General features: G+C 41.3%; 1 protein-coding gene across 1 annotated transcript in view; it reads right to left on the bottom strand.

Moving 5' to 3' along the window:
* Positions 1-19,153, bottom strand: part of shroom3 (shroom family member 3) — a 61,365-nt gene that overhangs the window by 33,339 nt on the left and 8,873 nt on the right. The window contains exons 3-8 of the mRNA XM_030130387.1: positions 14,830-15,027; positions 14,479-14,747; positions 9,425-9,623; positions 8,583-8,638; positions 7,150-7,453; positions 6,489-6,725 (exon numbers count right to left, since the gene is read on the bottom strand). Of these exons, the coding sequence (XP_029986247.1) occupies positions 6,489-6,725; positions 7,150-7,453; positions 8,583-8,638; positions 9,425-9,623; positions 14,479-14,747; positions 14,830-15,027 (1,263 nt within the window). The remainder of the gene's footprint in view (positions 1-6,488; positions 6,726-7,149; positions 7,454-8,582; positions 8,639-9,424; positions 9,624-14,478; positions 14,748-14,829; positions 15,028-19,153) is intronic.

A 19,153-nucleotide genomic window follows, 5' to 3' on the forward strand; every position in this document is an offset into this window, starting at 1 on the left:
AGACTAGACTGTCCATCAAGTGACCACACGTGAGCCAGTGGTCATCAAAGACCAGACTGTCCATCAAGTGACCACACGTGAGCCAGTGGTCATCAAAGACCAGACTGTCCATCAAGTGACCACACATGAGCCAGTGGTCATCAAAGACCAGACTGTCCATCAAGTGACCACACATGAGCCAGTGGTCATCAAAGACCAGACTGTCCATCAAGTGACCACACGTGAGCCAGTGGTCATCAAAGACCTAGACTGTCCATCAAGTGACCACACGTGAGCCAGTGGTCATCAAAGACTAGACTGTCCATCAAGTGACCACACGTGAGCCAGTGGTCATCAAAGACCTAGACTGTCCATCAAGTGACCACACGTGAGCCAGTGGTCATCAAAGACTAGACTGTCCATCAAGTGGACCACACGTGAGCCAGTGGTCATCAAAGACTAGACTGTCCATCAAGTGGACCACACATGAGCCAGTGGTCATCAAAGACCAGACTGTCCATCAAGTGACCACACATGAGCCAGTGGTCATCAAAGACCAGACTGTCCATCAAGTGCCACACATGAGCCAGTGGTCATCAAAGACCAGACTGTCCATCCAAGTGACCACACATGAGCCAGTGGTCATCAAAGACTAGACTGTCCATCAAGTGACCACACATGAGCCAGTGGTCATCAAAGACCAGACTGTCCATCAAGTGACCCACACATGAGCCAGTGGTCATCAAGACCAGACTGTCCATCAAGTGGACCACACATGAGCCAGTGGTCATCAAAGACCAGACTGTCCATCAAGTGACCCACACATGAGCCAGTGGTCATCAAAGACCAGACTGTCCATCAAGTGACCACACAGTGAGCCAGTGGTCATCAAAGACCAGACTGTCCATCAAGTGACCACACGTGAGCCAGTGGTCATCAAAGACTAGACTGTCCATCAAGTGACACACAGTGAGCCAGTGGTCATTCAAAGACCAGACTGTCCATCAAGTGACCACACGTGAGCCAGTGGTCCATCAAAGACTAGACTGTCCATCAAGTGACCACACATGAGCCAGTGGTCATCAAAGACTAGACTGTCCATCAAGTGGCCACACGTGAGCCAGTGGTCATCAAAGACTAGACTGTCCATCAAGTGACCACACATGAGCCAGTGGTCATCAAAGGACCAGACTGTCCATCAAGTGACCACACATGAGCCAGTGGTCATCAAAGACCAGACTGTCCATCAAGTGACCACACATGAGCCAGTGGTCATCAAAGACTAGACTGTCCATCAAGTGACCACACATGAGCCAGTGGTCATCAAAGACTAGACTGTCCATCCAAGTGACCACACATGAGCCAGTGGTCATCAAGACTAGACTGTCCATCAAGTGACCACACATGAGCCAGTGGTCATCAAAGACTAGACTGTCCATCAAGTGACCACACATGAGCCAGTGGTCATCAAAGACCAGACTGTCCACCAAGTGACCACACATGAGCCAGTGGTCATCAAAGACTAGACTGTCCATCAAGTGACCACACATGAGCCAGTGGTCATCAAAGACCAGACTGTCCATCAAGTGACCACACATGAGCCAGTGGTCATCAAAGACCAGACTGTCCATCAAGTGACCAACATGAGCCAGTGGTCATCAAAAGACTAGACTGTCCATCAAGTGACCACACATGAGCCAGTGGTCATCAAAGACCTAGACTGTCCATCAAGTGACCACACATGAGCCAGTGGTCATCAAAGACTAGACTGTCCATCAAGTGACCACACATGAGCCAGTGGTCATCAAAGACTAGACTGTCCACCAAGTGACCACACATGAGCCAGTGGTCATCAAAGACCAGACTGTCCATCAAGTGACCACACATGAGCCAGTGGTCATCAAAGACTAGACTGTCCACCAAGTGACCACACATGAGCCAGTGGTCATCAAAGACTAGACTGTCCATCCAGTGGACATACAGATACCTAGGGGTCCACACTGATAGCCTTTGCTGGAAACCACACATAGAAAACCTGTGCAGTAAACTGCAGCAAAGCCTGTGTTTTTTGAAGAGGACGAGGCTGTTTGGGGTCAGGGAGCAGATGATGCAGATTTTTGACAGAGCGATCTTAGAGAGCTCATCACATATGACATCACAGCCTGGTACGGACACTGATCAGTCCAACTGAAGAACAGGCTGGACCATCTGCACAAAACAGCAACGAAGACTATAGGTCCGACAGAACATCAGTCCACAGATGATCTGTGGAACCAGTCGGTCATGAAACAAGCAACAACAATCTCTTCAGACCCGACTCATCCACTGTCGTCTGAATACGAACTTCTTCCATCAGGAAGTAGATTTCATATGTCAAAACTAACCGCCTTAAATTATCATTTTGTCCTAACGTCCATTAAGCTGCTGAACAAAGTTAAGAACTAGTGCAACAGAGCAACGAGCAACAAACACACAACACTGTAGCACGCAGCACTTTTTTCTGCACTTCAGGAGTGTGTATTTGTTCTGTGTTGGGATTGTGTCGTCCATGTGTGTGTTACATGACAGAAGAACTGTCTGTGTTCTAATGTGTCCATGTGACCATGTTTTTGATCCGCTTTGTGAAGCAGTGACATGTAGCACTGTGAACAACAGGAGTTTACCCCAGGGGACCATAAAGTTTACTTTACTTTACTTTACTTTACTTTACTTTATTTTGCTTTGCTTTGCTTTACTTTATTTTGCTTTGCTTTGCTTTATTTTACTTTACTTTACTTTACTTTATTTTACTTTGCTTTACTTTACTTTACTTTATTTTACTTTATTTTGCTTTGCTTTGCTTTACTTTACTTTATTTTGCTTTGCTTTGCTTTACTTTATTTTACTTTGCTTTGCTTTATTTTACTTTACTTTACTTTATTTTACTTTGCTTTACTTTACTTTACTTTATTTTACTTTACTTTACTTTATTTTGCTTTGCTTTGCTTTGCTTTACTTTATTTTACTTTACTTTACTTTATTTTACTTTGCTTAGCTTTGCTTTACTTTACTTTATTTTACTTTACTTTACTTTACTTTACTTTACTTTACTTTATTTTGCTTTGCTTTGCTTTGCTTTACTTTATTTTACTTTACTTTACTTTATTTTACTTTACTTTACTTTACTTTATTTTACTTTGCTTTACTTTACTTTACTTTATTTTACTTTACTTTACTTTATTTTGCTTTGCTTTGCTTTACTTTATTTTACTTTACTTTACTTTATTTTACTTTGCTTAGCTTTGCTTTACTTTACTTTACTTTATTTTACTTTATTTTGCTTTGCTTTGCTTTACTTTATTTTACTTTACTTTACTTTATTTTACTTTGCTTTGCTTTGCTTTACTTTGCGTTGCTTTACTTTACTTTATTTTACTTTATTTTATTTTACTTTATTTTACTTTACTTTGCTTTACTTTATTTTACTTTACTTTACTTTACTTTGCTTTGCTTTACTTTATTTTACTTTATTTTACTTTACTTTATTTTACTTTACTTTATTTTACTTTACTTTGCTTTACTTTACTTTATTTTACTTTACTTTACTTTACTTTGCTTTGCTTTGCTTTACTTTACTTTATTTTACTTTATTTTACTTTACTTTATTTTACTTTGCTTTGCTTTATTTTGCTTTGCTTTGCTTTACTTTACTTTACTTTATTTTACTTTACTTTACTTTATTTTACTTTACTTTATTTTACTTTGCTTTACTTTACTTTATTTTACTTTACTTTATTTTTATTTTACTTTACTTTACTTTACTTTACTTTACTTTATTTTACTTTACTTTATTTTATTTTACTTTACGTTACTTTATTTTACTTTACTTTACTTTATTTTACTTTATTTTACTTGACTTGACTTGACTTTATTTTACTTTACTTTACTTTGCTTTGCTTTGCTTTACTTTACTTTATTTTACTTTACTTTATTTTACTTTGCTTTGCTTTACTTTACTTTATTTTACTTTACTTTATTTTACTTTGCTTTGCTTTACTTTACTTTATTTTACTTTACTTTATTTTACTTTGCTTTGCTTTGCTTTACTTTACTTTATTTTACTTTGCTTAGCTTTACTTTATTTTACTTTGCTTTGCTTTGCTTTACTTTGCTTTATTTTACTTTACTTTATTTTACTTTACTTTATTTTACTTTGCTTTGCTTTACTTTACTTTATTTTACTTTGCTTTGCTTTGCTTTACTTTATTTTACTTTGTTTTGCTTTGCTTTGCTTTGCTTTACTTTGCTTTGCTTTACTTTACTTTATTTTACTTTACTTTATTTTACTTTGCTTTGCTTTATTTTACTTTATTTTACTTTACTTTACTTTATTTTACTTTACTTTATTTTACTTTGTTTTACTTTGCTTTGCTTTACTTTATTTTACTTTACTTTGCTTTACTTTACTTTATTTTACTTTACTTTGCTTTGCTTTGCTTTACTTTACTTTATTTTACTTTACTTTATTTTACTTTACTTTGCTTTATTTTACTTTACTTTATTTTACTTTACTTTGCTTTGCTTTACTTTACTTTATTTTACTTTACTTTACTTTACGTTATTTTACTTTACTTTATTTTACTTTACTTTATTTTACTTTACTTTATTTTACTTTACTTTGCTTTACTTTACTTTACTTTACTTTACTTTATTTTACTTTACTTTATTTTACTTTATTTTACTTTACTTTATTTTATTTTACTTTACTTTACTTTATTGTACTTTACTTTACTTTATTTTACTTTACTTTATTTTACTTTACTTTATTTTACTTTACTTTATTTTACTTTACTTTACTTTACTTTACTTTATTGTACTTTACTTTATTTTACTTTACTTTATTGTACTTTACTTTACTTTACTTTATTTTACTTTGCTTTACTTTACTTTATTGTACTTTACTTTACTTTACTTTGCTTTACTTTATTTTACTTTACTTTACTTTATTGTACTTTGCTTTGCTTTGCTTTACTTTATTTTACTTTGTTTTGCTTTGCTTTGCTTTGCTTTACTTTGCTTTGCTTTACTTTACTTTACTTTACTTTATTTTACTTTGCTTTATTTTACTTTATTTTACTTTACTTTACTTTATTTTACTTTACTTTATTTTACTTTGTTTTACTTTGCTTTGCTTTACTTTACTTTATTTTACTTTACTTTGCTTTACTTTACTTTACTTTATTTTACTTTACTTTACTTTGCTTTGCTTTGCTTTGCTTTACTTTATTTTACTTTACTTTATTTTACTTTACTTTGCTTTATTTTACTTTACTTTATTTTACTTTACTTTGCTTTGCTTTACTTTACTTTATTTTACTTTACTTTACGTTATTTTACTTTACTTTACTTTACTTTATTTTACTTTACTTTATTTTACTTTACTTTATTTTACTTTACTTTGCTTTACTTTACTTTACTTTATTTTACTTTACTTTATTTTACTTTATTTTACTTTACTTTATTTTACTTTACTTTACTTTACTTTACTTTACTTTACTTTATTTTATTTTACTTTACTTTATTGTACTTTACTTTACTTTATTTTACTTTACTTTACTTTATTGTACTTTACTTTATTTTACTTTACTTTATTGTACTTTACTTTACTTTATTTTACTTTGCTTTACTTTACTTTATTTTACTTTACTTTACTTTATTGTACTTTACTTTACTTTGCTTTACTTTATTTTACTTTACTTTACTTTATTGTGCTTTACTTTACTTTACTTTACTTTGCTGATCCGAACACGTTGAAGCGACGGAGGCGTTGACCAGCCCACTCTGTTTAGACTGAGATGACTCATGCCCCGTTTCCACCGCACGGTATCGGCTCGACTCGACTCGACTCGGCTCGACTCGACTCGACTCGGCCTTTTTGTGTTTCCATTACAAACAAGGACCTGGAATCTGGTACCTTGTTCTAGTTTTTTGGTATCACCTCTGTCGAGGTTCCAGGACCGGGGACCAGATACTAAACCGTGACGTATAAACACTGCAGACCACTGATTGGTCAGACAGTTGTCTCTGTGCCCCGCCCTTTTCCATAAACACATGTGTTAGTGGACAGTCAATCTGTGGCTCCATGAATCACATGAGACCAGATAAACCAGACCCGGGTCGCTCCAGGAGCTTCAGTCTGTGGTGGAAGACGGAAAAATTCAGATGAGACAACATGCAATGAGCGAGTTTATCAGCAACTCTGAGCAGACAACATGGAAGTAACGCACTGCATCGCTATGACGACCAGGTACTGTAAAGTGGGTAGTATCTGGAATGGAAACGGTCTGAGGGAATACTGAGTGGAGCTGAGCCGAGCCGAGCCGGTTCCACGTAGTGGAAACGCGGCAATAGAGGCGTGTCCTCCAGGAGACACGCCCAAGGTTACGCGACAGAAACTCAAACACGGGAGACAAAATGAAGGTGTATTTAAGCCCAGCTTAAAGCAGACGTTCTACAAGGTTCATCCAAACCTGCTCCTGTGTCTGGACTGGACTGTCGGATCAGGATCCTTCAGGTCCTGGGATGACGGGGGTCTCAGACCAGGAGTCGGATGGATCTGTTCCTGGAACGTCTGATTCTGTGATTCAGGGTTTTTATGAACGGGATTGTTTTGGAGTCTTTGGGCGTTGGTCTGGACCTCCGAACCCCCTACAGGTCCTTTCTGGTGGGGTCTGTATGGTCCAGAATCGGCCTCATCCTTTGGGGTCCTAAAGGGACAGAACAGTGTCAGAAAATCTTCTCCTGAAGTTGAAAACACAACAGAGGAATGCGTGACAGTTGATCGAGAAACAATTTCCTTCTAAACAACAGCACGGGTGTTCCCCAAGGCCTGATCCTGGACCCACTGGTTCTTGGTCTGTGTGGTTTATTGACCAGGGTTGTTAAAACTGGATAAACCTAGAACCAGTCTGAACAGTCACCTCTGAATTCAGTCACAAAAACTGAAAATGAAGGATTTGGTTCTTTTAGCTCTGACCTACCTACGGCTGCTAACGCTAACACGACAACAGATTCAGAATATGATTGGCGGCCATCTTGGCCGAGCAAATAACAGTCCAATCAAATTCACCTGTTGGACTGTTTGTTGGTTCAGTTAAATTCAGACCAGGTGGGTTTTCCCTTCGTCAGTACCTGTGCACCTCCTGAGTCCGGAGCGTCGCAGATGTTGGAGCCGAGGTCGGAGGTGCAGCGCCGCTCTGGGCTCCGTTCTCCACCGCTGACGTCCCCCCATCTGTCCAGCCCTCTGCCGCTGCTTCACCCCATCTGACCTGTGACCCCTGTGGGGTCTGGGGGGCCCAGGGGCTCTGGGGGCTCTGGGGGCTCTGGGGGTTCGGGGGTCCGCCCCCCCCCTGCCGGGGCCTGGTGGTGGGGCTGCTCTCTGGACTCTTCTCCATCACCGTGTGCAGGTGACCGTCTGCACTGAACGAAGCCTTGGCTGAAACAGAACAGGTGCAAATAGAGGCGGGGTCTACTGACACACCTGGAACCTGCATCTACAGAGGGAGGCGGGGTCTACTGACACACCTGGAACCTGCATCTACAGAGGGAGGCGGGGTCTACTGACACACCTGGAACCTGCATCTGCAGAGGGAGGCGGGGTCTACTGACACACCTGGAACCTGCATCTGCAGATGGGGGCGGGGTCTACTGACACACCTGGAACCTGCATCTACAGAGGGAGGCGGGGTCTACTGACACACCTGGAACCTGCATCTACAGAGGGAGGCGGGGTCTACTGACACACCTGGAACCTGCATCTGCAGAGGGAGGCGGGGTCTACTGACACACCTGGAACCTGCATCTGCAGATGGAGGCGGGGTCTACTGACACACCTGGAACCTGCATCTGCAGATGGGGGCGGGGTCTACTGACACACCTGGAACCTGCATCTGCAGAGGGAGGCGGGGTCTACTGACACACCGGGAACCTGCATCTACAGAGGGAGGCGGGGTCTACTGACACACCTGGAACCTGCATCTGCAGAGGGAGGCGGGGTCTACTGACACACCTGGAACCTGCATCTGCAGATGGAGGCGGGGTCTACTGACACACCTGGAACCTGCATCTGCAGATGGGGGCGGGGTCTACTGACACACCTGGAACCTGCATCTGCAGATGGGGGCGGGGTCTACTGACACACCTGGAACCTGCATCTACAGAGGGAGGCGGGGTCTACTGACACACCTGGAACCTGCATCTACAGAGGGAGGCGGGGTCTACTGACACACCTGGAACCTGCATCTGCAGATGGAGGCGGGGTCTACTGACACACCTGGAACCTGCATCTGCAGAGGGAGGCGGGGTCTACTGACACACCTGGAACCTGCATCTACAGAGGGAGGCGGGGTCTACTGACACACCTGGAACCTGCATCTGCAGATGGGGGCGGGGTCTACTGACACACCTGGAACCTGCATCTGCAGATGGAGGCGGGGTCTACTGACACACCTGGAACCTGCATCTACAGAGGGAGGCGGGGTCTACTGACACACCTGGAACCTGCATCTGCAGAGGGAGGCGGGGTCTACTGACACACCTGGAACCTGCATCTATGGAACATTTACCTGAAGCAGAAGACATAGAACCACTGGAGTGACGCCAGGAACCCTTCTGCAGAGACCTGAAGGAAGAACCACAGGTTAGACTGGACTGGACTGGACTAGATTAGACTGGACTGGACTGGACTAGACTAGACTAGACTAAAATGGACTGGACCGGACTAGACTGGACTGGACAGGACAGGACAGGACTGGACTAGACTGGACTAGACTGGACTATACTAGACTGGACTGGACTAGACAGGACTGGACTGGACTGGACTAGACTGGACTAGATTAGACTGCAGTGGACTAGACTAGACTGGACTGGACTAGACTAGACTAGACTAGACTGGGCTAGACTGGGCTAGATTAGACTGGACTGGACTGGATTAGACTAGACTAGACTAGACTGGACTGGACTGGAATGGACTAGATTAGACTGGACTGGACTGGACTCAACTCGACCAGACTGGACTGGACTAGACTGGATCGGACTGGATTAGACTGGACTAGATTAGACTGGACTAGATTATTTTAGACTGGACTAGACTGGACTAGACTAGACTACTTTAGACTAGATTAGACTAAATTAGACTATCTTAGACTGGACGAGTTTAGACCTGGTTCTGACGTCAGGGACCTAGCGTGGTCTAGGCTGGACTAAACTAGTTTAGACTAGACTGGACTGGACTGGACTAGTAGAGACCTGGTTCTGGTTCTGACCTCAAGGACCTAGCATGGTCCAGGCTGGACTGGACTAGTTTAGACTGGACTAGTTTAGACCTGGTTCTGACCTCAGGGACCTAGCGTGGTCTAGGCTGGACTAGTTTAGACTGGACTAGTTTAGACCTGGTTCTGGTTCTGACCTCAGGGGCCTAACGTGGTCCAGGCTGGACCAGGAGTTGGGTCTCTCGTGGCGTTCGTGGTTCCTGATGGCGGCATAGCTGTCGCTGCGTCTGGGCGGAGCTGGCGCCCCCAGCCCCGCCCCCTGGCCCCAGATTGGACCCACGCTGTGTCTGTTTGACGTGCTGCTGTCGCCATGGTAAAAGGCCCCGCCCACTGATCCTGGAACCAGTCAGATGTGTTGTAGGTTAGAGAACTATAAAAAAGTGGGCGGAGTTCCCAAGATGTCTGAATGAGCTGGACGTTAACCATTGGTTAGTTTTTGTTTTGGAGGTTTTTGAGATTCGACTGACTGTGTTAGCTCTGTGGAAAAAGAAGTGACCATATTTGATCAACATTAGGCATGATGGGTAAGTCAATGCTAATGTCAATGCTAATGCTAACGTAAAAACAGTAAAAAAGACAAACATCTAAAAAAAAAAAATCATTTAAACTGAGAGAAAAATATGAGGGCAATCTGTGGAAACAAAGAAGAAATAAACAGGAAATAAACAAGAAATAAACAGGGAATAAACAGGAAACAAACAGGAAATAAAAAGGAAACAAAAAGGAGATAAATAGGAAATAAACTATGGAATCACAGGAGTGCCAAAATTAAAAGGAAATAAATGTGGAAATAAAAAGAGAATCAGTAAAAGAAATTTGGAAATAAAGAGAATCAATAAAATAGATTTGGAAATAAAAAGAGAATCAATAAAAGAAATTTGGAAATAAAGAGAATCAATAAAAGAAATTTGGAAATAAAAAGAGAATAAATACAAGAATCAATAATAAAAAAATATACAAATGCAGTCATATCATTGCTTTTGCTTATTCCATTTTGACATTGTCTACCATTTACGTTTTGACATTGTCTACCATTTGCGTTTTGACATTGTCTTTTCCATTTACGTTTTGACATTGTCTTTTCCATTTACGTTTTGACATTGTCTTTTCCATTTGCGTTTTGACATTGTCTTTTCCATTTACGTTTTGACATTGTCTTTTCCATTTACGTTTTGACATTGTCTTTTCCATTTGCGTTTTGACATTGTCTTTTCCATTTGCGTTTTGACATTGTCTACCATTTGCGTTTTGACATTGTCTTTTCCATTTACGTTTTGACATTGTCTACCATTTACGTTTTGACATTGTCTACCATTTACGTTTTGACATTGTCTACCATTTGCGTTTTGACATTGTCTTTTCCATTTACGTTTTGACATTGTCTTTTCCATTTACGTTTTGACATTGTCTTTTCCATTTACGTTTTGACATTGTCTTTTCCATTTGCGTTTTGACATTGTCTTTTCCATTTACGTTTTGACATTGTCTTTTCCATTTACGTTTTGACATTGTCTTTTCCATTTGCGTTTTGACATTGTCTTTTCCATTTGCGTTTTGACATTGTCTACCATTTGCGTTTTGACATTGTCTTTTCCATTTACGTTTTGACATTGTCTACCATTTACGTTTTGACATTGTCTACCATTTACGTTTTGACATTGTCTACCATTTACGTTTTGACATTGTCTACCATTTACGTTTTGACATTGTCTTTTCCATTTACGTTTTGACATTGTCCTTTCCATTTACGTTTTGACATTGTCTTTTCCATTTACGTTTTGACATTGTCTTTTCCATTTACGTTTTGACATTGTCTTTTCCATTTGCGTTTTGACATTGCTTTTACCTGATGGCTCAAGCTGTCAATCAAATGGCTGTGGGCGGGTCTTTCTGTCCAGGATAACTAGTCGATACCTGATCAGACGATTCCTGTTTGACAGTGGCTATGCAGTAGCTCTGTTTATGTGTTAGCTCTCAGCGCGGGAGACCAGAAGTAGCGTCACGGACAAGACGTAGACGCGCATACACATTTATCTGTAGTTAAAAGAGGGAAAGTTAAATATGGTTGACGTGGACGAATTGAGAAGAGGCGTTCAACGAGAATTATTAGCAATTGCTCGGTATGTGGAGGAAAATTTTCCAACGGACTATATTTTAAGGTTGGTGGAAGATGTAATGGAAAGTCTTGGAGAAATATCTGCACTGATGAATGCAGACATGGTTCTAGTTGACACGTGTGTATGCGCGTCTACGTCTTGTCCGTGACGCTACTTCTGGTCTCCCGCGCTGAGAGCTAACACATAAACAGAGCTACTGCATAGCCACTGTCAAACAGGAATCGTCTGATCAGGTATCGACTAGTTATCCTGGACAGAAAGACCCGCCCACAGCCATTTGATTGACAGCTTGAGCCATCAGGTAAAAGCAATGTCAAAACGCAAAGCAAATGGAAAAGACAATGTCAAAACGTAAATGGAAAAGACAATGTCAAAACGTAAATGGAAAAGACAATGTCAAAACGTAAATGGAAAAGACAATGTCAAAACGTAAATGGAAAAGACAATGTCAAAACGCAAATGGAAAAGACAATGTCAAAACGTAAATGGAAAAGACAATGTCAAAACGTAAATGGAAAAGACAATGTCAAAACGCAAATGGAAAAGACAATGTCAAAACGCAAATGGAAAAGACAATGTCAAAACGTAAATGGAAAAGACAATGTCAAAATGGAATAAGCAAAAGCAATGATATGACTGCATTTGTATATTTTTTATCATTGATTCTTGTATTGATTCTCTTTTTATTCCCAAATTTCCTTTATTGATTCTCTTTTTATTTCCACATTTCCTTTATTGATTCTCTTTTTATTTCCACATTTATTTCCTTTTAATTTTGGCACTCCTGTGATTCCATAATAAACAGGAAACAAACACAAAACAAACAGGAAACAAACAGAAAACAAACAGAAAACAAAGAGGACATAAACAGGAAACAAATAGGAAACAAACAGAAAACAAACAGGAAATAAACAGGAAATAAACAGAAAACAAACAGGAAATAAACATGAAACAAATAGGAAACGAACAGAAAACAAACAGGAAACAAACAGGAAATAAACAGAAAACAAACAGGAAACAAAAAGGAAATAAACAGGAAACAAACAGGAAGAAAACAGGAAACAAACAGGAAATAAACAGGAAACAAATAGGAAACAAACAGAAAAACAGGAAACAAACAGGAAATAAACAGGAAACAAATAGGAAACAAACAGAAAACCAACAGGAAACAAACAGGAAACAAACAGGAAATAAACAGGAAATAAACAGGAAACAAACAGGAAACAAACAGAAAAACAGGAAACAAACAGGAAATAAACAGGAAACAAATAGGAAACAAACAGAAAACCAACAGGAAACAAACAGGAAACAAACAGGAAATAAACAGGAAACAAACAGGAAATAAACAGGAAACAAATAGGAAACAAACAGAAAACAAACAGGAAACAAACAGGAAATAAACAGGAAGCAAACAGGAAGCAAACAGGAAACAAACAGAAAACAAACAGGAAATAAACAGGAAACAAATAGGAAACAAACAGAAAAACAGGAAACAAACAGGAAATAAACAGGAAACAAATAGGAAACAAACAGAAAACCAACAGGAAACAAACAGGAAATAAACAGGAAACAAACAGGAAATAAACAGGAAACAAACAGGAAATAAACAGGAAACAAACAGAAAACAAACAGGAAATAAACAGGAAACAAACAGAAAAACAGGAAACAAACAGGAAATAAACAGGAAACAAACAGGAAACAAACAGGAAATAAACAGGAAACAAACAGGAAACAAACAGGAAATAAACAGGAAACAAACAGGAAACAAACAGGAAATAAACAGGAAAAAAACAGGAAGCAAACAGGAAGCAAACAGGAAACAAACAGAAAACAAACAGGAAATAAACAGGAAACAAATAGGAAACAAACAGAAAACCAACAGGAAACAAACAGGAAACAAACAGGAAATAAACAGGAAACAAACAGGAAATAAACAGGAAACAAACAGGAAACAAACAGGAAACAAACAGGAAATAAACAGGAAACAAATAGGAAACAAACAGAAAACCAACAGGAAACAAACAGGAAACAAACAGGAAATAAACAGGAAACAAACAGGAAATAAACAGGAAACAAATAGGAAACAAACAGAAAACAAACAGGAAACAAACAGGAAATAAACAGAAAACAAACAGGAAACAAATAGGAAACAAACAGAAAACAAACAGGAAACAAACAGGAAATAAACAGGAAAAAAACAGGAAGCAAACAGGAAGCAAACAGGAAACAAACAGAAAACAAACAGGAAATAAACAGGAAACAAATAGGAAACAAACAGAAAAACAGGAAACAAACAGGAAATAAACAGGAAACAAATAGGAAACAAACAGAAAACCAACAGGAAACAAACAGGAAATAAACAGGAAACAAACAGGAAATAAACAGGAAACAAACAGGAAATAAACAGGAAACAAACAGGAAATAAACAGGAAACAAACAGAAAACAAACAGGAAATAAACAGGAAACAAACAGAAAAACAGGAAACAAACAGGAAATAAACAGGAAACAAACAGGAAACAAACAGGAAATAAACAGGAAACAAACAGGAAACAAACAGGAAACAAATAGGAAACAAACAGGAAACAAACAGGAGATGTAGAACCCCCTTCATGTCCTTCAGGTCCATCAGGTCCTTCAGGTCCATCAGGTCCTTCAGGTCCATCAGGTCCTTCAGGTCCTTCAGGTCCTTCAGGTCCATCAGGCCCATCAGGTCCTTCAGGTCCTTCAGGTCCATCAGGTCCTTCAGGTCCTTCAGGTCCATCAGGTCCATCAGGTCCATCAGGTCCTTCAGGTCCATCAGGTCCTTCAGGTCCATCAGTTCCTTCAGGCCCATCAGGTCCTTCAGGTCCATCAGGTCCTTCAGGTCCATCAAGTCCTTCAGGTCCTTCAGGTCCATCAGGTCCATCAGGTCCATCAGGCCCATCAGGTCCATCAGGTCCTTCAGGTCCATCAGGTCCATCAGGTCCTTCAGGTCCATCAGGTCCTTCAGGTCCAGGGTCTACAGGACAGTTCAGACTCAAATATAAATGACTGAATCTGGTCTTTCATTAAATCTGTGGAACAGGAAGCTCACCTTGCAGGTGTGGGTTTGGCCCTGCCTTGGCCCCGCCCCCTCTCAGCTCCTGCTCCTGCTGAGCGTCGTAAACCGTCCGGAAGTATCGGACGTCCTCCTGCCGCGCCTCTGCTCCGCCTCCTCTCTGAGGGACGGTCTCCAGCGAATAGGAGCGCTCGGCGCCGAAGGAGGGGGCGGAGCTCAGGTACTCTGGGATACTGGAGCTGGTGGAGACCGACGAGTAGGCGGAGTCCCGTTTGTTGTGGAGGAGGTCGATGCTATTGGACGACCTGGAACACAGAGGGAGGAGCCTAAGTCACCCACACGGTCGACACGTTTGACCGGTGGCGGTCTGAGGCGCCGGCGGCGTACCTGGAGGAGGACAGCTGTTGACAGGACGAGTAGGCAGGGTGGGGTCCGCCGTGGACGTGGCGCTGCTGGGTCCCAGGGCGGAGCTGGGAGGACGGGGGCGGGTCCAGGCTGTCCATGCTGCCCCTGGAGCTGTACTGGTCCGGACTCTTCCTCAGACTCCCACCGCCGGAGTCGAAGCCGGCGGAAAGGTCGGACACACTGAGAGACACAGTGACATCATCAGCGGGGGGGGGTCAAAGTCAATGTCAGCAATGACCACACAAAGACAGGAGGTAATGTGGGACACGCCCACTGGAGGGGGTGGGGCGGGGTCAAAAGGTTCGGAAGTTCAGCTGGAATTCTGATTAACACGTCAGTATCATCTGTAGCATGGGAAAGCCGTCAGACCCTGGTGGGAGTTTTGGTTCTGGACCGGGTCAGCGCTGGAGCTGGCCTGTGACATTAGCCTGTGTGTACGCTCCGAACTGGGCTGAGCTGAAGTTCATGAACAGTTTCCTGTCAACCATACCATACTTAGATACTCATCAACTTATTCCAGCTGGTGACTGTGTGTAATTAATCCCATTTTAGGTCGATCCTCAAATCGCCCAGTTAGAACTCAAACAGCCCAGTTTGTTGTGGTCAGATGTGTCTGACCTGTGGAGAGGCCTGTGTCCCACTAAGAGGGAAGGTTCTTTGTTTTCAGCTGTCCACCACACCTACTCACACACTGATTCTTTCCTTCTACATGAGTCCGTGCTCCCCTTGGTAACAGAATGTGATTACAGTAGTACAGTCATGTGGGATCATGCTCCTGTTCCACTGGTCTGAACCTTCTCCAACCACAGACCTGGCAGATTCAGATGGACACTCAATCCACTTCTTCTGTCACATGAATCTTTTATTGCCTTTATTAATGTTGAAATAGATTTATTTTTAGAACCCAATGTGAACAAAGACAGCTCCCCTCCCCTCTCTGCTTTGGGAGGCTCTCGGAGCTTACCTGAGGGGGCAGATCATCTCCTACAATGCATCGGTCCACGGGGCAAACACAACTTTCACAACTCATCTCTGGAGTAGATAAAGCCCATGCTTCTTCTCCAACCCCGGAGCGATATAAACAGCGAATGATGCATCAGGTTGAATTTGACATGCTTTCAACTGGACAGGCAGAACGGGCTTTGTTCAAAAACAGACATATGTCATATGAAACCAAGTAAAGCTGGTGCCCACAGTCTGAGACAGACTTCCACTGCACATAGAAGTCAGCAAACTGAATCTGAGAGGGGATTATTATCAGAGCCTTTAGATACCAATAAGGAACCCCAGGATTTTTATTCTAATTTATATACATCTGAACACCCCTCCGATCTGAAACTAATGGATATGTTTGTTGGTGGTCTGGATATACCTACAGTGGATGAGAATGTAAGACACTCTGTACACAGCCCCGTGTCCTTAAATGAAACGACTAAAGCTGTCACATGCAGAGTGGGAACTGCCCAGGCCCACACGACTTTTCTACAGAATTTCATAAAAAGTTTATAGTAAAATTAAGTCCTTTGCTCAAAGATGTCTTCGATGTTAGTGTAAAAGCCCAATCCTTACCCCCAGCTCTACGCCAGGCATCATCTGTACTTCTGAAAAAGGGCAAGGATCCCTGTAATAGTTCCTCCTACCGTCCAATAAGTCTCCTTCATGTGGATGTTAGCATACTGGCTACAGTGTTGGCTCTCCGTCTTGAATCTGTTTTGCCCTCCATAGTATCACCTGACCAAACTGGATTCATCAAAAACAGGCAGTTGTTTTTTAGTGTCAGGCGTGTATTTAACATCGTTTACACATCGTCTTCTTCAGTGTCCAGAGGTGCTTTTATCCTTGGACGCTGACAAAGCTTTTGATCACATGGAATGGAGTTATCTGTTTCATGTTCCTAAGCGGTTTGGTTTTGGAGATGCTTTGATCTCTCGGGTAAAATTGTTGTACACTTCCCCTCTGGCTTCAGTTAGGACTAATGATACTTATTCAACACATTTCCCTCTGCGGTGTGGGACTAGACAGGGTTGCCCCTTATCTCCATTGCTTTTTGCATTGGTAATGGAACCTCTTGCAGCCACTATTAGGAATCATACTGATATCAAAGGGATCTTCAGAGCAGATAAGGAGCACAAAATTTCTTTGTACGCGGATGACATCCTTCTTTACATATCTGACCCCCTCACGTCTATTCCACATATTCTTTCTATCCTCAAAGTTTTTGGTAGTTTTCCAGGGTATAAACTCAACCTTGACAAGAGTGAGCTCCTACCCGTTAATGTGGCTGCTAGTCAGATCTCATTTCATTCTAAACCATTTAAAGTGACCAATAATAGACTCAATTATCTTGGTGTATCTGTTACAAAGTTTCATTCTCAGCTTGTGAAGGCCAATGTTACTCCACTTCTAGAGCGTACCCAAAGGGATCTAGCCCGATGGTCCACATTGCCTTTATCATTAGCTGGACAAATTAGTACAGTTAAAATGAATATCCTTCCTAAGTTCTTATTTTTATTTCAGTGTATTCCATGTTTTCTTACCAAAACATTCTTTACAAAACTTGATGGTGTTATTTCATCTTTTATTTGGAATAATAAAACACCTAGGATCAGGAAGCTGTTTTTACGAAGACCTAAAATATACGGTGGAATGGCTCTACCAGATTGTCAGATCTGTTACTGGGCTGCTAATATCAAATGTTTCCTATACTGGTGTTGGGACACAACATCCTCCACAGATCTTCCAGGCTGGCTACAAATTGAATCTAGTTCTTGCAGCCCAATCTCACTTACGGCCCTTTTGTGTTCTTCTGTTCCTTTGCATTCACCTCAGACCTGCCAAAATCCAGTAGTTCTCCACTCCCTAAGGATCTGGTCTCAGTTCCGTAAACACTATGCTCTAGTTTCCATGTCCATTCACGCTCCTATCACGGCAAATCATCTATTCCCAGCCTCACTCTTAGATAATGCATCCACACAGTGGCTGAAAAATGGAGTGTTAAATGTTAGTATGTTGTATAAGGATGACATCTTCATGTCATTTGACCAGGTCAGACAGGAGTTTGATCTACCAGCTCAAATGTTTTCAGATACTTACAAGTCAGACATTTTATACAGAATCACTTTAATCAGTTTCCTTCGTGACCTCAGACATCATCCTGTGATTTAAACCTAGAAATTCAGCCTGAGATCAGGGGAACCATATCAAAACTACACAGATATTTACCTCCGCCAAGGAGGTTATGTTTTTGCCAGGGTTTGTTTGTTTGTTTGTTTGTTTGTCTGTTTGTTTGTTTGTTTGTTTGTCTGTTTGTTTGTTTGTTTGTCTGTCCGTTAGTGTGCAACATAACTCAAAAAGTTATGGACAGATTTGGATGAAATTTTCAGGGTTTGTTGGAAATGGGATAAGGAAGAAATGATTAAATTTTGGTGGTGATTGGGGGTGGGGGAGCCCACGGGGGGGCCCACTGATCAGCCTTGGCGGAGGTCTGCGCTCTCCGAGTGCTTCTAGTTTTGACATGGAATGTTCCTCTTTGACAATAATAAAGAAAACTGGGAGAAGGACATGGGCACAAATATGACTGGTGATCAGTGGTTACGTATACTTGAAAGAATCCACTCTACTATTTGTGCAGGACAGTCTTATTCAGTTTAAAGTGTACACCGACTGCACGTGTCTACAGTTAAGTCGTCCAAATTCACCCAGGACTTCATCCTATTTGGGACAGATGTGGACAGGCACCTGCGACTGTCTTTCACACTTTCTGGTCATGTTCAAGTCTAACCACAGTCTGGTCTTCAATATTTGAAGTATATTCAGTCACTTGTGGTCTGACCATTGCTCCGTGCCCTTTTGTCGGACTTTTTGGAGAACCATTAGAAGATCTCCCTCTACAAAGGCCACAATTAAATAGTATGGCCTACTCCTCCCTTTTAGGACGGAGACTCATTCATTCATTCATCCATTAATTTTCTGAACCCGTTTTATCCTCACTAGGGTCACGGGGGTGGAGCCTATCCCAGCTACATATGGGCGAAGGCGGGGTTCACCCTGGACATGTGACCAGTTCATCACAGACTGAACATATACAGACTAACAGTCCCATTCACACCTGTGGACACGGACACTCCTTCTTTTAAAGTGGAGGAATAACAACCCCCCCCTTTGGCAGATGGATATGTGACGTCATGTTTTTTCTAAAAATAGAAAAGATTAGATTCACATTGAAGGGCTCACTGGGGAAGTTTAAGGTGGTATGGAAACCTTTCATTTCTTCTGTAGAACAGCTGACCATGCACCTCGACTCCGG

The sequence above is a fragment of the Sphaeramia orbicularis genome, unplaced genomic scaffold (genome assembly GCF_902148855.1).
Source record: "Sphaeramia orbicularis unplaced genomic scaffold, fSphaOr1.1, whole genome shotgun sequence".
NCBI classification, from domain to species: Eukaryota; Metazoa; Chordata; class Actinopteri; order Kurtiformes; family Apogonidae; genus Sphaeramia; species Sphaeramia orbicularis.